We start from the raw sequence: 16,313 nt of genomic DNA, 5'->3' as shown, positions 1-16,313 counted from the left end.
TGCCTTTCCAACAAAAATAAATAGTTTTTAAAAATGGATATTGTGCAGAGTGAGGGATACTAGGTATGTGAAGCTGTCTGCATGGTTCTTGGCATGGAACAGATCGCCTTCTCTCGCAACACACTGAGGCAGGGTTTTGTAAAGGAAGATACAGGATCGGAAAGTTAAGACTTGCCCGAAGCTGCAGAGAGAGCTAAACAGCAGGGCTAAAATCCAAACTAGGTCCTACTCCCAGAAATCAGAGCAGCTTTTCTAGGCGCATGAGTGCCAGCACTCAGCTAATGCTCTTGTCTGAACACACGCATCGCCGACTACCGTTCAGCCCTCTGCATCTGCAACCGAACCAAAACACGGGTCTCAGGGACACCACTGTCAGTTGAGAGGGCGAGGCGGGCGAAACTCTAGTAACGCAAAACCAAAGGAAGCGAAGCATTTTTGCTCTGGTCTGCTAAGGAAAGCTGGGTTCTTGGGGAGGAAGTTCGACTGTGCGGTCTTCAGGGCTGCACGGCCCGGCAGTCCGCTGCCCGCCCCGCACCCTCGGGTCTCGGGGCCCAGCGCTGCGCCCGCCCGCCCCTCACCTCCGGCTCCGGGCGCTCCGAGGCCATCACACAAGCCCGGCCGCGCCGGCCAGGGCCCGCGAGGCCGATCCGCTCCGGACCCCTGACCTGGCAGCCTCGGTGCACGGCAGAAACCGGAAGTCAATGGGAGGGCCAAGTTCCTTTTCCTTGATTGGTGAACAAAGCCCTCCCTGACTGGGAAACCGGAAGAGGAAGTGTTTGTGGCTGCCTCGGCTGTCGCAATGCAGGTGAGGAGCGGGTTGGGGTTGCGGTGGCGGCGCGAGCTGCTGGTCACGCAGTGAGAGGGGGCTGGTTGCGGAGCGTGGGGACTGCGGCGGGGAGGACGGAGCAGAAGACGCGAGCCCGGCAGGCCTGGCGGAGAGGCAGCTGCCCCGGGGGCCCTGAGGGGGTGGAGCCCGCTGAGCTGGCCGAGTCCGGCGGAGGCGGTCGCCGGCCCCCAGGTTGTTGTGGGAAAGGATCAGGATGTGATTTCGAAAGCCGAGATGCCGTGGAGGCGGCCCAGGGAAGTGATGGATTGAGTCGGATCCTGGAGAGAAGGAATCGCAGGCCGCAGTGGCCGAAAGCTAGGCTGCCAGCCGAGACCTTGGACGAGGCCCCCGCAGGTGCATGGGGTGGGCATGACTGCCCAGGCTCTGCCCAGTGGCGGTTAAGGCTGAAGAAGTGCAGCACAGCGGGAGACCTCAGACGGGAGAGAAATGCCCAGCAGACCACTGACATTTAACATTGTGGGTCCATTGAGTTGGAGGGTGGTGTGGCGGGGGTGGGGGGGGGAGGGCTTGGTTTTGTTTTTCATTTGTCACTTAGTCACTTGTAAGTCTTTTACCAGCCCTCTGAACTTGAGACAGAGGCACAGGAATACGGGGGAGGGGGCAGAAACCAATTAGTGCAAATTAATTTAGCAAGGAGAAAGTGGAGCTATCTAACTGCTAAGGTGGGGAGGAAGGCTGAGGGCCAGGGCAGGGCCAATATTCAGAGGAAGTTCCAAGTGTAGACAGATCTCTCAGAGACAGTGCTGTTGACTTGAAGAGCCAAGCTCCTGCAACAGCTTGTGGGACCAAGGAGGTGGGAGGCCACGTTTGAGAGGGTGCACCCGGGTGGTCCTTCTGGGAGGAGTTTCTAAACCAGAACAGAAGTGGGTGTGGACTTTGCCCAGGTGGGAAGACACACGTGGTCAGGTGGAAGAGCTAAGAGTTGACGCTGTCTATAACCCAAACACCAAAGATAGCAAATAAACCTGGCAGCTTGGAGGCCAGTAAGACTTGGCGTTACCCAACCGAGGTTGCACACACTCTGTGGGCTTTCTGGCCTCCTTCTGAAGGTATCACGCTCCTGTGTCTGTCTCAGTAACCAGCCCCTTCTCTGTGGCTGCAGAGGGAGGAGAAGCAGCTGGAGGCATCCTTGGATGCCCTGCTGAGTCAAGTGGCTGATCTGAAGAACTCCCTGGGAGGTTTCATCTATAAGCTGGAGAACGAGTATGACAGGCTCACCTGGTAGGAGTCGCCTGGGCGAGCTGGGGAGGGCGTAGAGGGTGGGGAGGGCGTAGAGGGTGGGGAGGGCGTAGAGGGTGGGGAGGGGACCAGGCCTCCCGGCCAATGGGACCTCTCCAGTGATGTAACCATGTCTTAGTTTGCAAGTGTCTTCTGATTTGGAAAGAGCTGGGTTTCCCAACAGGTAACAAGTGGAGTTTGGCTGAGCATCTAGGAAGCAAGGATTGGCCCCATTTCCCAACCCTGGGTTCTTTCTAGCTTTTGAGTCTTACACTTGGTCTTTTCCAGTGAGCAGCCCTTCTCCCAACGGGTCTTCCCAGCACACTGCTGTTCGTACTGGATCTCTGGCCACCAAGATGGCTGTCTTGTAGATCTAACCTACTCCTGAAGTATAACTCCTGTAGTATGAATCCAACATCTGAATTGTCCTGACAGAATAGCCCATGGTTCCCGTCTGTCCCGTGTTTCTCACCCCATTCCAGCACTGGTCTGCTTTTTGTCTGCCTCTACCAGGGACCAAAAGCTTGCGTCTCTTTCCTAACACTACCATCCCCGCTGGCCAGGCTGGTTCCTGCTAAGCTGGAGTCTTTTGGGGTGGGGGAGGTTCAGTCTGGACGGCTTATTGAAGGTGATTTTCCTGGGAAGCACTCCACAGAAGGGGTAGGACACTCTGATGCCTTATTAACCACCGCCAGGCCCTCCGTCCTGGACAGTTTTGCCTTGCTCTCGGGACAGTTGAACACTCTGAACAAGGTCTTGAAGCATGAAAAGACTCCACTGCTCCGCAACCAAGTCATCATCCCTCTGGTGCTGTCCCCTGACCGAGATGAGGATCTCATGGTGAGGAGGGGAAAAGAGGAAACTTGGGAAATGAAGTGCTCAGGTGAAAGCTTAGGGCGCAGTTTTTGATTGGCGACTCCACCGGTGCTGAATGTGGGGTGATCTGTGGCAGTGAGAAGCAGGGGCTTTGTTTGGGAAGCCTCACTTACTGTCCTTCTTAGAATAAGGAAGCCACTGCCAGATGGTGCTGTAATACTCTAAAGTCCATGTGCCCAAGGCAAAGACCTTTTTTCTCTAACCTCTCTCTCTTTTTGTCTTAAAGTGTGACAGAGTCAAATTGATTGCTAGTCTGGTAGCTGTCAGGATGTGAGAACATGGGAATGAAAGGTGGAGTGGTGGGCATGGGATGCTAGATAATGTGTCTCAGGTTGAATTTCTCCCAGATGTGAACTGTGTTCCTGTGGAAGGGAAGTCTGGCCAGGGTGAATCTTCTTGGAGCACGTAGCAAGATTGATACCGTCTGCGTTACAGAGGCAGACTGAAGGACGGGTGCCCGTCTTCAGCCATGAAGTGGTCCCTGACCATCTAAGGACCAAGCCTGACCCCGAGGTGGAAGAGCAGGAGAAACAGCTGACAACGGACGCAGCCCGCATCGGTGCCGATGCGGCTCAGGTTGGCACAGTCCCTGCCCCACTGCCCCTGGTCCCCATCCCGTCAGGAGGAGCCAGGCCTAACCATTGCTGTCAGATGGACACACAGTGGGCTGCCCCTAAGTTGCCTTTGGAAGAGCACAAGGAATAAACTTCTCCATGTCCTTTGCTTGCTTACCCCAGTTGGCACCAATGTGTGCATGTGTGTATGTGTGTTACAGAAGCAGATCCAGAGCTTGAATAAAATGTGCTCAAATCTTCTGGAGAAAATCAGCAAAGAAGAGCGAGAATCAGAGAGTGGAGGTGAGGGAGGATTGGTGGCCACACGGAGGGAGGGGGTGTCAGGTTGCTGGTCCAGGAATGGTGAATTGAGGACACAGAGATGATTTGCACAGGAAAGGGTTTGCATCCATCTTTGGGCCGTTTTCATCTAAGCTAGCCCTGGCGCCGTTGGTGGAAGTGGGCAAAGGGAGAAGCAGGGACTCCGATGCAGGCCTCGTGGTCCCTGACTCTCCTCCGGGCTGTGGAAGAGCCGAGGTGCCGCCTAAATCAGAACTCCAACTTTGACACACATCACCCATCCTCCAGCTGCCAGGTTCAGTCCGGGGCCAGATCATATTTGAGGGTCCCCACTTCTTCTCCAGGTCTTCGACCAAACAAGCAGACGTTTAACCCTGCAGACACGAATGCCCTGGTGGCAGCTGTTGCCTTTGGGAAGGGGCTTTCTAATTGGAGACCGTCAGGCAGCAGTGGCCCCGGGCAGCCAGGTCAGCCTGGAGCTGGCACCATCCTTGCAGCCTCGGGACTACAGCAGGTGCAGATGACAGGAGCCCCAGGCCAGCAGCAGCCGATGCTCAGTGGGGTGCAGGTGGCTCAAGCAGGTCAACCAGGTAAGGTGCTAGGAGTTGGCATGTGGCTGACTGTAAGCAGGGGAGAGGGGACCAACTGGGCTCTCAGCATCCCTGGGCCTGGAGATTCCCTCCTTGAGCCCGTGACTTGGAAAACAGTTTTCAAACAGAAGAGATCTCTGGAGTACATGAGCAGGAGGAGGCTGTGCTGAGATGTGTCCTCACCCCTCCCAGTGATATCCCATAGTGACTCTTTCCTCCCAGACACCCTTAGGGAGGGAGCTGGGCAAAGAACCACAGCTCTCACCACTGCCAACCAGTGGCAGGTGCCACAGAGGTTCTGAGATGATAAAGGAGGTGGCAGGAGGGAACCTGAGAGACCGCATTTCTGATTGGTTGTGAAAGTCTGCCCTTGCTTCAGAGGTGTCTTCGTGTTCCTTTTAGGGAAAATGCCAAGTGGAATAAAAACGAACATCAAGTCAGCTTCCATGCATCCCTTCCAGCGGTGAGTGTGGCCAGCAACCTTCACTCGCAGGTGCTATTGGCAGAGTTGGGCAGTGAAATGACCTTTGGCTCAAGGCTCATCCAAATGGGTACAATGAAAACGAGTGTGGGCTTCCAGCATTAGACAGATCCCAGTGTCACTGCTGACTAAGTGCATGGACCTTGGGCAAGTGGCCTAATTTTTCTGAACCTGTGTTATGATTTGTAAGTGGTAATAATACCTACTTCATAGGGCTGTTGTGAGGATCCAAATGAGAAGATGAATATAAGACTGAACAATATATGAAACAATAGGTGTTCAATAAATAAGTTTCTACAGTTACTCTTGTGCACTGCCCTCCATAAGCTTTGATCCAGAAATTACTGTGACCTCATACTGCTTCCAGTCACTGGCGCACTGATGGACACAAGGTTAAAGGAGCCTGTGTTGTTCGGTGTTGCCCAAGCCGACAGCAGCTTCATGTCCTTGGAGTCCTGCTGTCTGTGCAGCTCCCCATGCCCAGGTGCCATCTAAGCAGCAGGTGAAGGGGCTTCCCCCCCAGGGCCAAACTGTCTACCTGCACCCTGGGGAAGCGGAGGCGAGTGGAGCCTCCACCTGGGAGATGGGTCAGAGGCCTGTCTCTCACCCACCCTGTGCACCTGAAGGAAAGTGTGTGGGCTTTCTCACAACATGGCTCTGCCAAGCGACACCACGTGAACGTTTCCCTTAGCCCTTGAACTAGGGCCCTTTCCCTCTGGACTCATCATCTGTCTTGCCGAGGGGGGAGGGAGTTACACTTCACGCTCATTAGGGTTGAAGTCACCTTCATAGTAGTTGTGATTTCCGGACTTGGCTCCATCCTGCTAAGCCTGTGGTTCAAATAAGAGCCAGATTGACGTGGGAGTGGGCATCCTTCAGTGACCGTGTCTGCTTTTATAAAGGTGAAGAGCAATGAGTTTGACATCCAGCATCAGCTAGCCTTTCTAGTGCTCCTTTGTGGACAAGAGCAGAGGTTGAATCAGCAGATGTGGACCAGAGGGTTTAAAAGTGATGTAAACTGATGTTTGCTGGCTCAGGGTGGTCTGACAGCAACTTGGAGAGAGCTCTCTGGGGACCAGCAGCAGTTTCCAGAATGCTACAGAACAATACTAATGTGTTCTTCATGACAAGCTTTCTTTAATTAACTTTGATCTAAAAATTCTGATATTCCCCCCCCAGCTTCTATCTTCAGCTGTCTGGAAGTACCTGTTTTCTCGATACACTGGTCCCATGGCATGTGTTCAGTGTCAGGCAAAATGCTGCCTGGCTGTGGTAGCAAAGGACTAGGGAAGTGGTTCCAGATGTCACATCTGGCCCTGTGCACAAAGACAAGGGTTGTCATGTGGCACACATCGTTGTCAGTGGCTCTGAGGCAATGCTGGACCTTTTCCCCACTTGAGCAGTTCAGAGTGGTGCTCAACACTTGGGTGTTGTTTATCTTCTCACCTCTCACTTTCCCACTGGGACTGAGCTGAGTTCAACCAGTGCTTCTCTCACAGCCCCAGAGCGGCTTCTGGTGACGGCTCTCCTTTACGCCACCCCTCCTCTGAGCAGCGCAATCCTGAGCTTGCTTGTTGTCCCAACCTAACTCTGACTTCATTCTCACCATCCTGTTGAAGTGGATTCCTTATTTTCAGGTGGAAATGTCTGCTTGCACCAGCAGGAACAAGGATAAGATCCCCACCTATGACCTTGCCTGTGTCTGATATCCTTAAGCAAGTACTCCTTTATTGGGAGACCTTGAGCTCTACTGTCTCACTCTGGGAGCACCTGATCCCATTCTCAAATGTCCCCTCCCCAGATTGCTGGAGTGCACAACCTTCTGGCATCTCCCCCACTGAGGCCCATACAACGCAGCAACCACCTCAGTGGAAAGCAGGTGTACCCTAGTGCTAACATGTTCTTTGTCTTAGGAGGGAACATGTACAGCATTTCCTTTTAAAGACGAGAACACGTGTGACCTGCTTACCTGTTTAGGATCCGCAGAAGTGCCTCTCTTGCCCTACATGCTGGCAGTAGGAATATTCTGTTTCTGACTGCCCAGCTTTGCTCGGAGGTCATGCTTTCTCATACTCTTGGGACCCCATAAAACCATTAGGTCATTGTCTCCCACATTGATATCTAGGCTGGAGAAAGAAGCAGCAGCTATGAAACCTCAAGAGTTTACTGCAGCGCAGAGATCACTGTGCCAAAGGTAAAAGCTTACTGAATCAATGTCAATATAACAGCTCTCGGTCTGCACTTGCGCCCTGTGGCTGGGATCTGGCCGTCGCCAAGCCTCCCCGCTGCCCATCCTCCATCTTGCCCCTTTCTCTCCCCCTGCTGCTGTTCCTTCCTGCCCATGACTGGATCACCTCACTTAGCTGTGTACAATTTGGGAAACAGCTAAGGTGGATAGGTTATACATCAAGTACTCCTTCCTACATCGACTGCTTCTTCCAGCTCTGGAGTTTGTCCCAGAACAGAGATTGCCTGACTCCCCCTCCTGCTGCTGAAGAGAGAGAAAAAAAACTAGACTCTGCAGGAATGCCCCAGTGCAAGGCTGGCCCCTTTTTCCACCCCCTGTCACCTCCCCCAGCAGCTGGAAACAACCTCTCCCTTTGTCTCAGCTTCTTGTACAGAATAATCCGCCTTACGGACAATGTATTCTCTGTGTCCTGTGGACACAGGAGCCGTGTGAGTTGATCCCAGCACCAGGCAGGACGGAGGCTGAAGCCTTCCCAACGCCCACCCTTGGTCAGCTCCTGCCCGCTGTCCAGAGGAATTACCAAGATCGTGCCCTGCCTCTGGGGGGCTAGCCCTTGAAGTGCTGAGCCAGGGGTAGGACCAGGGGCTGTGATCCCTTTTCTGTGCGGTGTTCTATTCAGTGCCAACCTGTGCAGGATTGATGGTGGCAGTTGCATGAGACTCTGTCACACAGACGTTGCAAAGGCTCTGCTGCCCTGAATGTGGGGCTTTCCAAGCAAACTCTAACCCCATGTCAGGACTGTGGTCCTCCAGCCATACAGTGTGTGTTGTCCCACAGAACAAACTTGCTCCCAACTGCCCTAAGTGCCTGTCTAGTTCGTGAGTTCCTTCCCATGTGTCACTGGGGGCAGACCCAGTGTGGTTACTCAGTGAATCCAATGCTGTCAGGATGTCGGCCACCATTCGGGCAGGGTGGCTTCCCCAGCACATCCTGGACAAGACGTGACCCCTCTGGCCCTTGGCTTCTCACTTGGCTGATCCCAGCTCTCAAGTCACTAACTACGTTTCTTTCTTTCTTTCTTTCTTTCTTTCTTTCTTTCTTTCTTTCTTTCTTTCTTTCTTTCTTAATGATTTACTTATTTTTATTGGAAAGTCAGATCTACAGAGAGGAGAGACATAACTTCCATCCACTGGGCCACTTTCCAAGTGGTTGCAATGGCCAGAGCTGAGCCGATCCGAAGCCAGGTGCCAGGAGCTTCTTCCGGGTCTCCCATTTGGGTGTAGGGTCCCAAGGCTTTGGGGGCAGCCCTTACTGCTTTCCCAGGTCACAAACAGGGAGCTGGATGGGAAGTGGAGCAGCCAGGATATGAACAGGTGCCCATATGGGATGCTGGCGCATGCAAAGCAAGGATAGCAACTAGGCTTACCACACTGGGCCCCTCCTTTTTTTTTTTTTTTAAATTGTATTGATTTCTATTGGAAAGGCAGATTTACAGAGAGAAGGAGAGACAGAAAGATTTTCGTCTGCTGATTCATTACCCAAGTGGCTGCAACAGCCAGAACTGAGCTAATTCGAAGCCAGGAGCCTCTTCTGAGTCTTTCACATGGGTGCAGGGTCCCAAGGCTTTGGGCTGTCCTCCACTGCCTTCCCAGGCCACAAGCAGGGAGCTGGATGGGAAGTGGGACCGCCAGGATTAGAACCGCTGCCCATATGGGATTCTGGCACATGCAAGGCAAGGACCTCGGGCACTAGGCTACCATGCTGGGCCCTCGACCATGTTTCTTAAGTGCACTTTTCCTTAGAGCTTTTGTTTAGTTTTGTTTCCCATATTTGCATTATTATAAAATAGATATCCCAAGTTTTTCCTAAGTCAGTTTCAAAATCCATCAAACCTCTGTAAATTGTTTATTAATTTCCCCCTATGTCATCTACAATTTAACATCCCTGAAGCCTGCAACCCTGGACTACCACCCTAAATCTTATCTTTGATTTCACTCTCTAGCAAAGACTCATCAAAGAAAGAGATACTCAGATGCCACAGAGATGCATGTCAGAAGTCACCTTCCCACTCGGGATTATATGTTCCAGAGAAACTTCTCCAGTATAGCATTTTTCGCACAACAAGAGCCTTCTTTGCTGAAGCAAAAACTGTCCTAGGCCACTGCCCTTGCTACTTGCTCTGCCATTCCCTTGCCTTTTGCTGTCATCCTATCTCTGGTTTGTGGTCATTTTGATTTTTCACTACTGCTTGCCCACACCTGACCTGTAGACCATCCTTTGTTCTTCTTAGTGATTATACTGGATTGCACCATTTTCATGACTGTGGTTAGTGTTTGAGGGCTCCTTTCATGGGTTAAACTGCTACTTGGGATGCCCTGATTCGTTACTGGAGTGCCCAGCATTGAGTCCTGCCCTGCCTCTGCTCTGGATCCAGCTTCCTGCTGATGCGCCTGGAGCAGCAGGCGATGGCTCAGAGTGTCTGCCATGCCTGTGGGAGACCCAGGCGGAAGCTCCTGGCTCCTGGCTTAGGTTGGGCTCGGCCCTAGCTGTTGCAAGGAATAAAGCAACAGATGGAAGACTGTCTCTCACTCCGCCTTTCAAACACATTTGAAAAATGAATAAGCCTTTTTAAAGAATTAGCTGTAAAAAAAAATCTTCAAAAATTTTTGACATTGATACGTGTATTTTTATTTGAAAAGTAGAATCTGAAAGACCCACAGACAGAAATCTTACATCTGTTGATTTACTCACCAAAGGCCAACACTAGCCTTTGCCAGGCCAGGCGGAACCCAGGAACTGGGAATTTAGTCCAGGTGTCTCCCAGGAGTGTCAGGGACCCAGGTACTTGGGTAGTCACCCGCCTCTTCGCAGGATACACTGGATTAGCAACGGAACTGGGACTGGGACCCAGGAACTCCAGTATGGGATGTGAATGTCCCACATAGCATCCCATCTGCTGCACCAAATGCCTGCCCTTCCATCAAAGACCTTGATGCTCTGCCCCCTCTCACTGATTCAGCAGCTGTGTTAGGAGCCTTCTTCTGCTGCTGCTTCCCCTTCAGCCCCAATGGGTGGGCTTTTACTCCCTCCACTTCTCAAAGCATGGCGAAGAGCACTGTTGACCGAATCACCAACCCCTGAGCTTTTCAGGGCTAATGTCTTCACAGTAGTGTATCAGTGCTGACCTTGTCCTTCAGTCTCCTTCCCTCTACTACCCCCAGTCATTTTTTGGTAGTTTGTGGACTACTGTCCTATCTACTTCTTGAATGTTCTCTAGGACTTGTCCTTAACTCTCTTCACTCTCTGTGGCCACCCCTTTATATATACAACTTAAGTTGTGTGGTTTTTTGTTTTACCTATTTTTATTGTAAAATCAGATATATACATAGAGGGAAGGAGAGACAGACAGGAAGATCTTCCATCCAGTGATTTCACTCCGCAAGTGACTGCAACAGCTGGAGCTGCCCCGATCCGGAGCCAGGAGCCAGGAGCTCTTCCAGGTCTCCCATGTGGGTGCAGGGTCCCAAGGCTTTGGGCCATCCTTGACTGTTTTCCCAGGCCTCAAGTAGGGAGCTGGATCGGAAGCAGGACTGCCGGGATTAAAACTGGCGACCATATGGGATCCCAGCATGTTCAAGGCAAGGACTTAGGCCACCACGCCAGGATCACAGCTCAAGTTTTATTTGCAGCTCCAAACTGTGCTAAGTTGCAGAGCTGAGTATCTACAGTATGGACCACAGACACTCAGGTTCCTGTTGTCCAAGCCCATTCATCCTTTCCTCCCCATCTGTTTCTCTTCTGGTTTCCCTTGGCATTATTGTAGCCAGGAATTTGGAAGCCTTTCTAAACTGTGCGCTCTGTTTCCTCAGCCCTCCCATACCCAATCAGATACTCAGCTCTCTTGATTCTGTCTGCTCACTGTCCATCCTGTAGTTTAGGCTCTGGTCCTCTTGGAACACAGCTCAGACTCCCTCTTCCTAACTCATTTTCTGTAAGGCTACCAGATAGATCTTTCTAAGCTGTAGATCTGATTAGATTATTTCCCTCACTGAAATCCTATTGATGGTTTATTCTTCATGTTTCTCAAACTGGGTGGGGTCCAGAACCTAGCAGTTAGTAGAGGCGTGTGCTGGACACAGCAAAAGTTACCGGATAGGGTCTAGCACAGTGGTATAGCAGGTAATAGAGCCGGCATCCCAAATTAGCACAGGTTGGAGTCCTGGCTGCTCTATTTCTGATCCAGCTCCTTGCTAATGTGCTTTGGAAAGCAGAAGAAGATGGCCCAAGAGTTTGGGCCCCTGTACCTAGGTGGGAGACTTGGAAGAAGCTCCTGGCTCCCTGCTTCAGACTGACCCAATTCCAAGCATTGTGGCCTTTGGGGGGTCAACCAGGTAATGGGGAGATACCTTTGTCTGCCCCTCACTCTGTAACTGCCTTTCGTGTGTGTGTGTGTGTGTGTGTGTGTGTGTATGTAAATTATCAGATAAAATTATCCTAGATTGTTCATTTTATTTGGGGGTAAATAAAGCAAAATGCAAATGTAAATTTCATATCCATGATTAAGATAAAATAAATTACAGAGAATTCCTACTAGTTTAAAGAGCTTTGGGCTTAGCCATCAGATTCCCTTGGGATACTTCCCTACACTTTTTTTTTTTTTTTTTTGGCCCATTATGTTTACTTCATCAGAAAAATTTGGAAAAATTTCATATTTGCAGGAAAGGCCAGTGAGATTCCACGGTCTAGCTCCTGATCTACCTTCTCTTTCGTTTTGCCACCATGTCCGAGCAATTCAGACTTCTTGCTATTTGAAATGCAACAAGCTTTTCCAAGCTTCCCTCCTTTTATTTCTGCAGTTTGCTCTGTCTTGTTGCTTTGCTTTCTCACTCTGTCTGATGTGTACCCAATCATCTTCCAGAACTGGGCTGGTGAGTCATCCCTCCCTGATGCTTTACAACAATCCCATCTGTCTGCAGCTCCATGCCACTCCCAGCCAGTAAGGTCAGTCACCTCCTCTTTTATGCTCCACACTTGTGCAAACTGCATTCTCCCTCTCGCTGCCCTTTGTTCTCCCTGAGGTTCAAGCACCCTGAAACGTCAGTGTTTGAGTCACAGTTCTGCCTCTGAGCCACGTGACCTTTGGGAAGGTGATGTGTGTGTCTGGCACACTGTAGTATAAGGGAGAGGCAGGTCACAAACGTGATGCCAGTGCTATCACTATCTTCCATTGTGATTTACTTGACTTTGTGGAGGAAGTGTCGAGTAAGATTTTGGTGGAAGGATCCGGTTCTCATTTCCAGATGGCCTGAGTTCAAATCCAAGTTGTGATACTAGCTCATTGAGTTAGTTTGCCTCCCTGTGCCTCTACTGATTTCGTCCTGGGGAGGATTATAATAGTGGTTATCTCACAGGGTCATGGTAAAGTGGACATGGATGAATACATATAAAATGCTTAGAAGTGTGCCTGACAAAAACAGGAGTTCAGCCCCTACGAGGCCTCCCCAGCGAAGACTCTGGAGCACCTGGTTTGCAGTCGTTGTTGCTGGAATCCATCATTGGCCAGTCCCTCTATGGGTCATGCCCTTTCCCTCTCACTGTGGCTTTCCCGTGTCATGTCTCAGGAGTTTGTCCACAAGAAACAAACTGAGCAAATTTCATCCCCCACGGTATCTCCTTCATAGTGCCAAACAAGCACTGGGACACTTTTGTGTTGAGCTGCTTACCAACACAAGTCAGTTTCTTTTTTTTTTTTTTAAAGACTTATTTATTTTATTACAGCCAGATATACAGAGAGGAGGAGAGACAGAGAGGAAGATCTTCCGTCCGATGATTCACTCCCCAAGTGAGCTGCAACAGGCCGGTGCGCGCTGATCCGAAGGAACCAGGAACCTCTTCCAGGTCTCCCACACGGGTGCAGGGTCCCAAAGCCTTGGGCCGTCCTCGACTGCCTTCCCAGGCCAGAGGCAGGGAGCTGGATGGGAAGTGGAACTGCTGGGATAAGAACCGGCGCCCATATGGGATCCCGGGGCGTTCAAGGCGAGGACTTTAGCCGCTAGGCCACGCCGCCAGGCCCAAGTCAGTTTGTTTTTAAAGAGTTATTTGTTTCAGGGCCCAGCATGATAGCTTAGTGGCTAAATGCTCCAGAATCCCATATGGGTGCCAGTTCATTTCCCTTCCAGTTCCCTGCTTGTGGCCTGGGAAAGCAGTTGAGGATGGTCCAGTATGGCATGCTGGTGCTTACAAGTGAAAGATTAGCCAATTGAGCCATTGCACCAACCCTGACCATTTTTAACTTATACTTCTTTTATCCTCTACTCAGTTCCATTGGAACACAAAATTAGTGATTCATATCTTGGCCTAAACATTTTATCTTATTGTATGACCTTGGGCAAGTTATATATTAGTTTTTCAATGCATCCCGAGAAGCAAATGGCGGTTCAAGTGTTTGGGCCCTTATGCACACTCTCATGTGGGAGATTCTGATGAAGTTCCTGACTTCCCAGCATTGGCTGTTGCAGGCATCTGGGGAGTGAACTAGCTGATGGGAGAGTCTCTTTCTGTCTATCTCTCCCCCTCTTTGCTTTTCTCTATCTCTTAATTGTTCTGCTTTGAAGTAGAAGGAAATAAAGAAAAGCATTTTTGGACCCGGTGTGGTGGCCTAGTGGCTGAAGTCCTCACCTTAAACACGCCCCGGGATCCCATATGGGCACCAGTTCTAATCCCAGAGGCCCCACTTCCCATCCACCTCCCTGCTGGTGGCCTGGGAAGCAGTAGAGGACGGCCCAAAGTCTTGGGACCCTACACCCACGTGGGAGAGCTAGAAGAGCTCCTGGCTCCTGGCTTCGGATTGGCTCCGCTCCGGCCGTTGTGGCCACTTGGAGAGTGAATCATCGGACAGAAGCTTCCTTTCTGTATCTCCTCCTCTCTGTATATCTGACTTTGCAATAAAAATTAAAGAATGACAGAGAGAGGTTGGGACAGAGATCTTCCATCTGCCTCTTCCCTCTCCAAAGCGCCACAACTGTCAGAACTGAGCTAATGCAAAGCCAGGAGCTTCTGGTCTCCCACATGAGCACTTGAGTCATCCTCTACTTTTGCAGGCCACTAACGGGGAACTGGATCAGGAGTGGAGCATCTGGGACTTAAATCCATATCTATGTGGGATGCTGGCTCCACAGGCAGAGGGTTAACCTGATACATTATGGTGCCAGACTCTTGAGCTTCTTAAGAAATTCACACGAGGCCCTGCAGAGGAGGTCAGTGCTCGCGTGTTAACCATTATTCGCATACATTCTCATGTCACTCTTCTGCTAAACAATCACATTTTTATCTACTGGTGTTTTAGATTGTTTCGACTAACTTAGCAAGAAAAAAGGAAAAGGGAGGTTCAATTGCATCTTGATCCCATGGACAGTTTTAGATGGGTTCCAGCGTTGCTTGGGCTCTACTACATCCTACATCTTCCATCACCTCATGGAAGAACTCTGGCTTTGCCTGAAGGATATGCCATTAGGAGCTTGGATTTCGGTGGGACGAGGGAGAACAATGGGGTGAACAAGCCAGTGGAGTCTGGAAGGAATTTGTTAAAGCAGATGGCAGCTGTGGGGACAGCAAGTTGTCTGAAAGTAGCTAGAATTGGCTCCCATGGGTCACGTCTGTGATCTCACCTCTACACGGAGGAAGAACCCTTACTTCTTCCTCCTCATCCTCCATCCTTCTTTGTCCTCTCTCCTGAGCTTGCAGTGCTGTGTTTCAGGTCGCCTGCCTCACACACGGATGGACCAAAGCACATCCTTCCATCCTGCTCCACCTGACTCACCTGACACCCCCACCCCCAATTGCCAGCCTGGTTGTGACTTTCTGCTCAGCCCACTGCTTGCCTCTCAACACCATTGTACGTGGCCAGGCTGTCACAGTGTCTAACACCCATGTCTCCACACTGATTCTTGGCAGGTCTGCCTCCCTTGCTCTGCTTTCTGACAGTACACCTTACGATCATCAGGTTAGTCTTGTTATAATTTTTTTAAGATTTATTTATTTTTATTGAAAAGGCAGTTACAGAGAGAGAAGGAGAGACAGAGAGAGATCTTCCATCCACTGATTCACTCCCCATGTGGCCGCAACAGCCAGAGCTGAGCTGGGCTGGGCTGAAGCCAGGAGCCAGGAGTTTATTCCAGGTCTCCCACGTGGGTGCAGGATCCCAAGGCTTTGGGCCATCCTCTACTGCTTTCCCAGGCCACCAGCAGGAAGCTGGATGTGAGGTGGAAGCAGCAGGTATTCAAATTGGTACCCATACATGGTACCAGTTCTATAGGTGGAGAATTGGCCTACAGTGCCAGCCCCCCAGGTTGGATTTTTTTTTAAACCTTAGTGGGAATCCTGTTACAACCTCCTACTAAAAACACCAGTGAGGACATCCCAGTACAAATTAACCTCTTTTTTTTTTTTTATTAATCCAAACATTGTGCTTTGGTTTCAGACTACTTTCTAACCTTGTATAGTGTGCAGACTTTATTCACTGCATCCTTCAGTGGAGCTGACAGCCTCCCTCTTTCCTCCTGCAGCACTCTTGGGCGGGCTGTTCCCTACCCCTTCTCCCCGCTCCGCAGCTCAGCAGGCTCGCACTGGCTCCCCACAGACGGGTCTGACCTCGTCCCTGACCCTCCAGAGGTGTAGACCAACCCTGAAATTCCAGGTGTTATGACACATATCCCTTCTGCCAGCCAGATACCTTTCTAGCCCTAGTTGCTTTAGCCAAGGTCCCAGCCTCCTGAGGGAGACACCAGCAGCTAACTAGCTGGCCAAGGCCCAGAGACACGCAGAATGATTAACTGATGGATTCTTCCCCCTCATCTTTGCTCCGCTGTCCTCATGGGCCCAGCCCTCTCCTGGGCTCCTCTGTGTGGGTTTACTGTGTAGGAAGTCAGTGCCCTTTGTCCTCAGGGGAGGAGGGGGAAGGGAGTGGCTTGACCCTGCCCTCAGGTTGCTGTTCCTGTCTCTGCCTGCCTCCCTTAGGCCCCTCACCCAAGACGTTCAGTTCCTGCCGTTCCTAACCCTGTCCATGTCTGCCACACTCTGTTCCTCCACTGGTCCATTCACTGGTCAAACATGCGGGCATGCCTTTGCCCACTTTTTCTCAGTTCCTTTCCTGCTTTTGTGATCCCACTGGCATTTCGTGCCTTTGCTCTGTTCCCCCTTGGGCCTTCGCACACATCTTCTGGATCTTGCTCTATTTCCTTCATCCTGATAGCTTCCCCAG

The 16,313-nt window shown here is 51.0% G+C and overlaps 2 protein-coding genes across 4 annotated transcripts in view; one reads left to right on the top strand and one right to left on the bottom strand.

Moving 5' to 3' along the window:
• The window catches only part of SZT2 (SZT2 subunit of KICSTOR complex), a 51,242-nt gene extending 50,512 nt beyond the window's left edge, over positions 1-730 (bottom strand). Inside the window, exon 1 of the mRNA XM_058680022.1 lies at positions 579-730. Coding sequence (XP_058536005.1) covers positions 579-605 — 27 coding nt within the window. The 5' untranslated portion in view covers positions 606-730. The remainder of the gene's footprint in view (positions 1-578) is intronic.
• MED8 (mediator complex subunit 8) lies at positions 674-5,169 on the top strand. 3 transcript variants are annotated; one of them, XM_004591493.3, is made up of 7 exons: positions 674-805; positions 1,950-2,068; positions 2,761-2,905; positions 3,377-3,517; positions 3,717-3,798; positions 4,140-4,385; positions 4,788-5,169. In XM_004591493.3, the coding sequence occupies exons 1-7, from the start codon at positions 800-802 to the stop codon at positions 4,850-4,852; spliced, it is 804 nt and encodes a 267-aa protein (XP_004591550.1). In that variant the 5' UTR covers positions 674-799; the 3' UTR covers positions 4,853-5,169. The 3 variants fall into 3 exon arrangements, with proteins under 3 accessions (XP_004591550.1, XP_058535990.1, XP_058535998.1); XM_058680007.1 differs by lacking the exon at positions 674-805 and adding an exon at positions 1,235-1,303; XM_058680015.1 differs by lacking the exon at positions 674-805 and adding an exon at positions 1,286-1,307.
• The last annotated feature ends 11,144 nt before the right edge of the window (positions 5,170-16,313 follow it).

Source organism: Ochotona princeps, chromosome 2, assembly GCF_030435755.1.
Source record: "Ochotona princeps isolate mOchPri1 chromosome 2, mOchPri1.hap1, whole genome shotgun sequence".
NCBI classification, from domain to species: domain Eukaryota; kingdom Metazoa; phylum Chordata; class Mammalia; order Lagomorpha; family Ochotonidae; genus Ochotona; species Ochotona princeps.
The sequence above is the reverse complement of the archived record's forward strand: the minus strand, read 5'-3'. Positions and strand labels throughout refer to the sequence as shown.

Excerpts from the sequence above, each read along its gene's own strand:
- MED8 (XM_058680007.1), top strand. The coding sequence starts at position 1,274 with ATGCCCAGCAGACCACTGACATTTAACATT. Across the intron at positions 1,304-1,949 it reads GACCACTGACATTTAACATT|AGGGAGGAGAAGCAGCTGGA; the intron begins GTGGGTCCATTG and ends CTGTGGCTGCAG. Across the intron at positions 3,799-4,139 it reads GCGAGAATCAGAGAGTGGAG|GTCTTCGACCAAACAAGCAG; the intron begins GTGAGGGAGGAT and ends CTTCTTCTCCAG.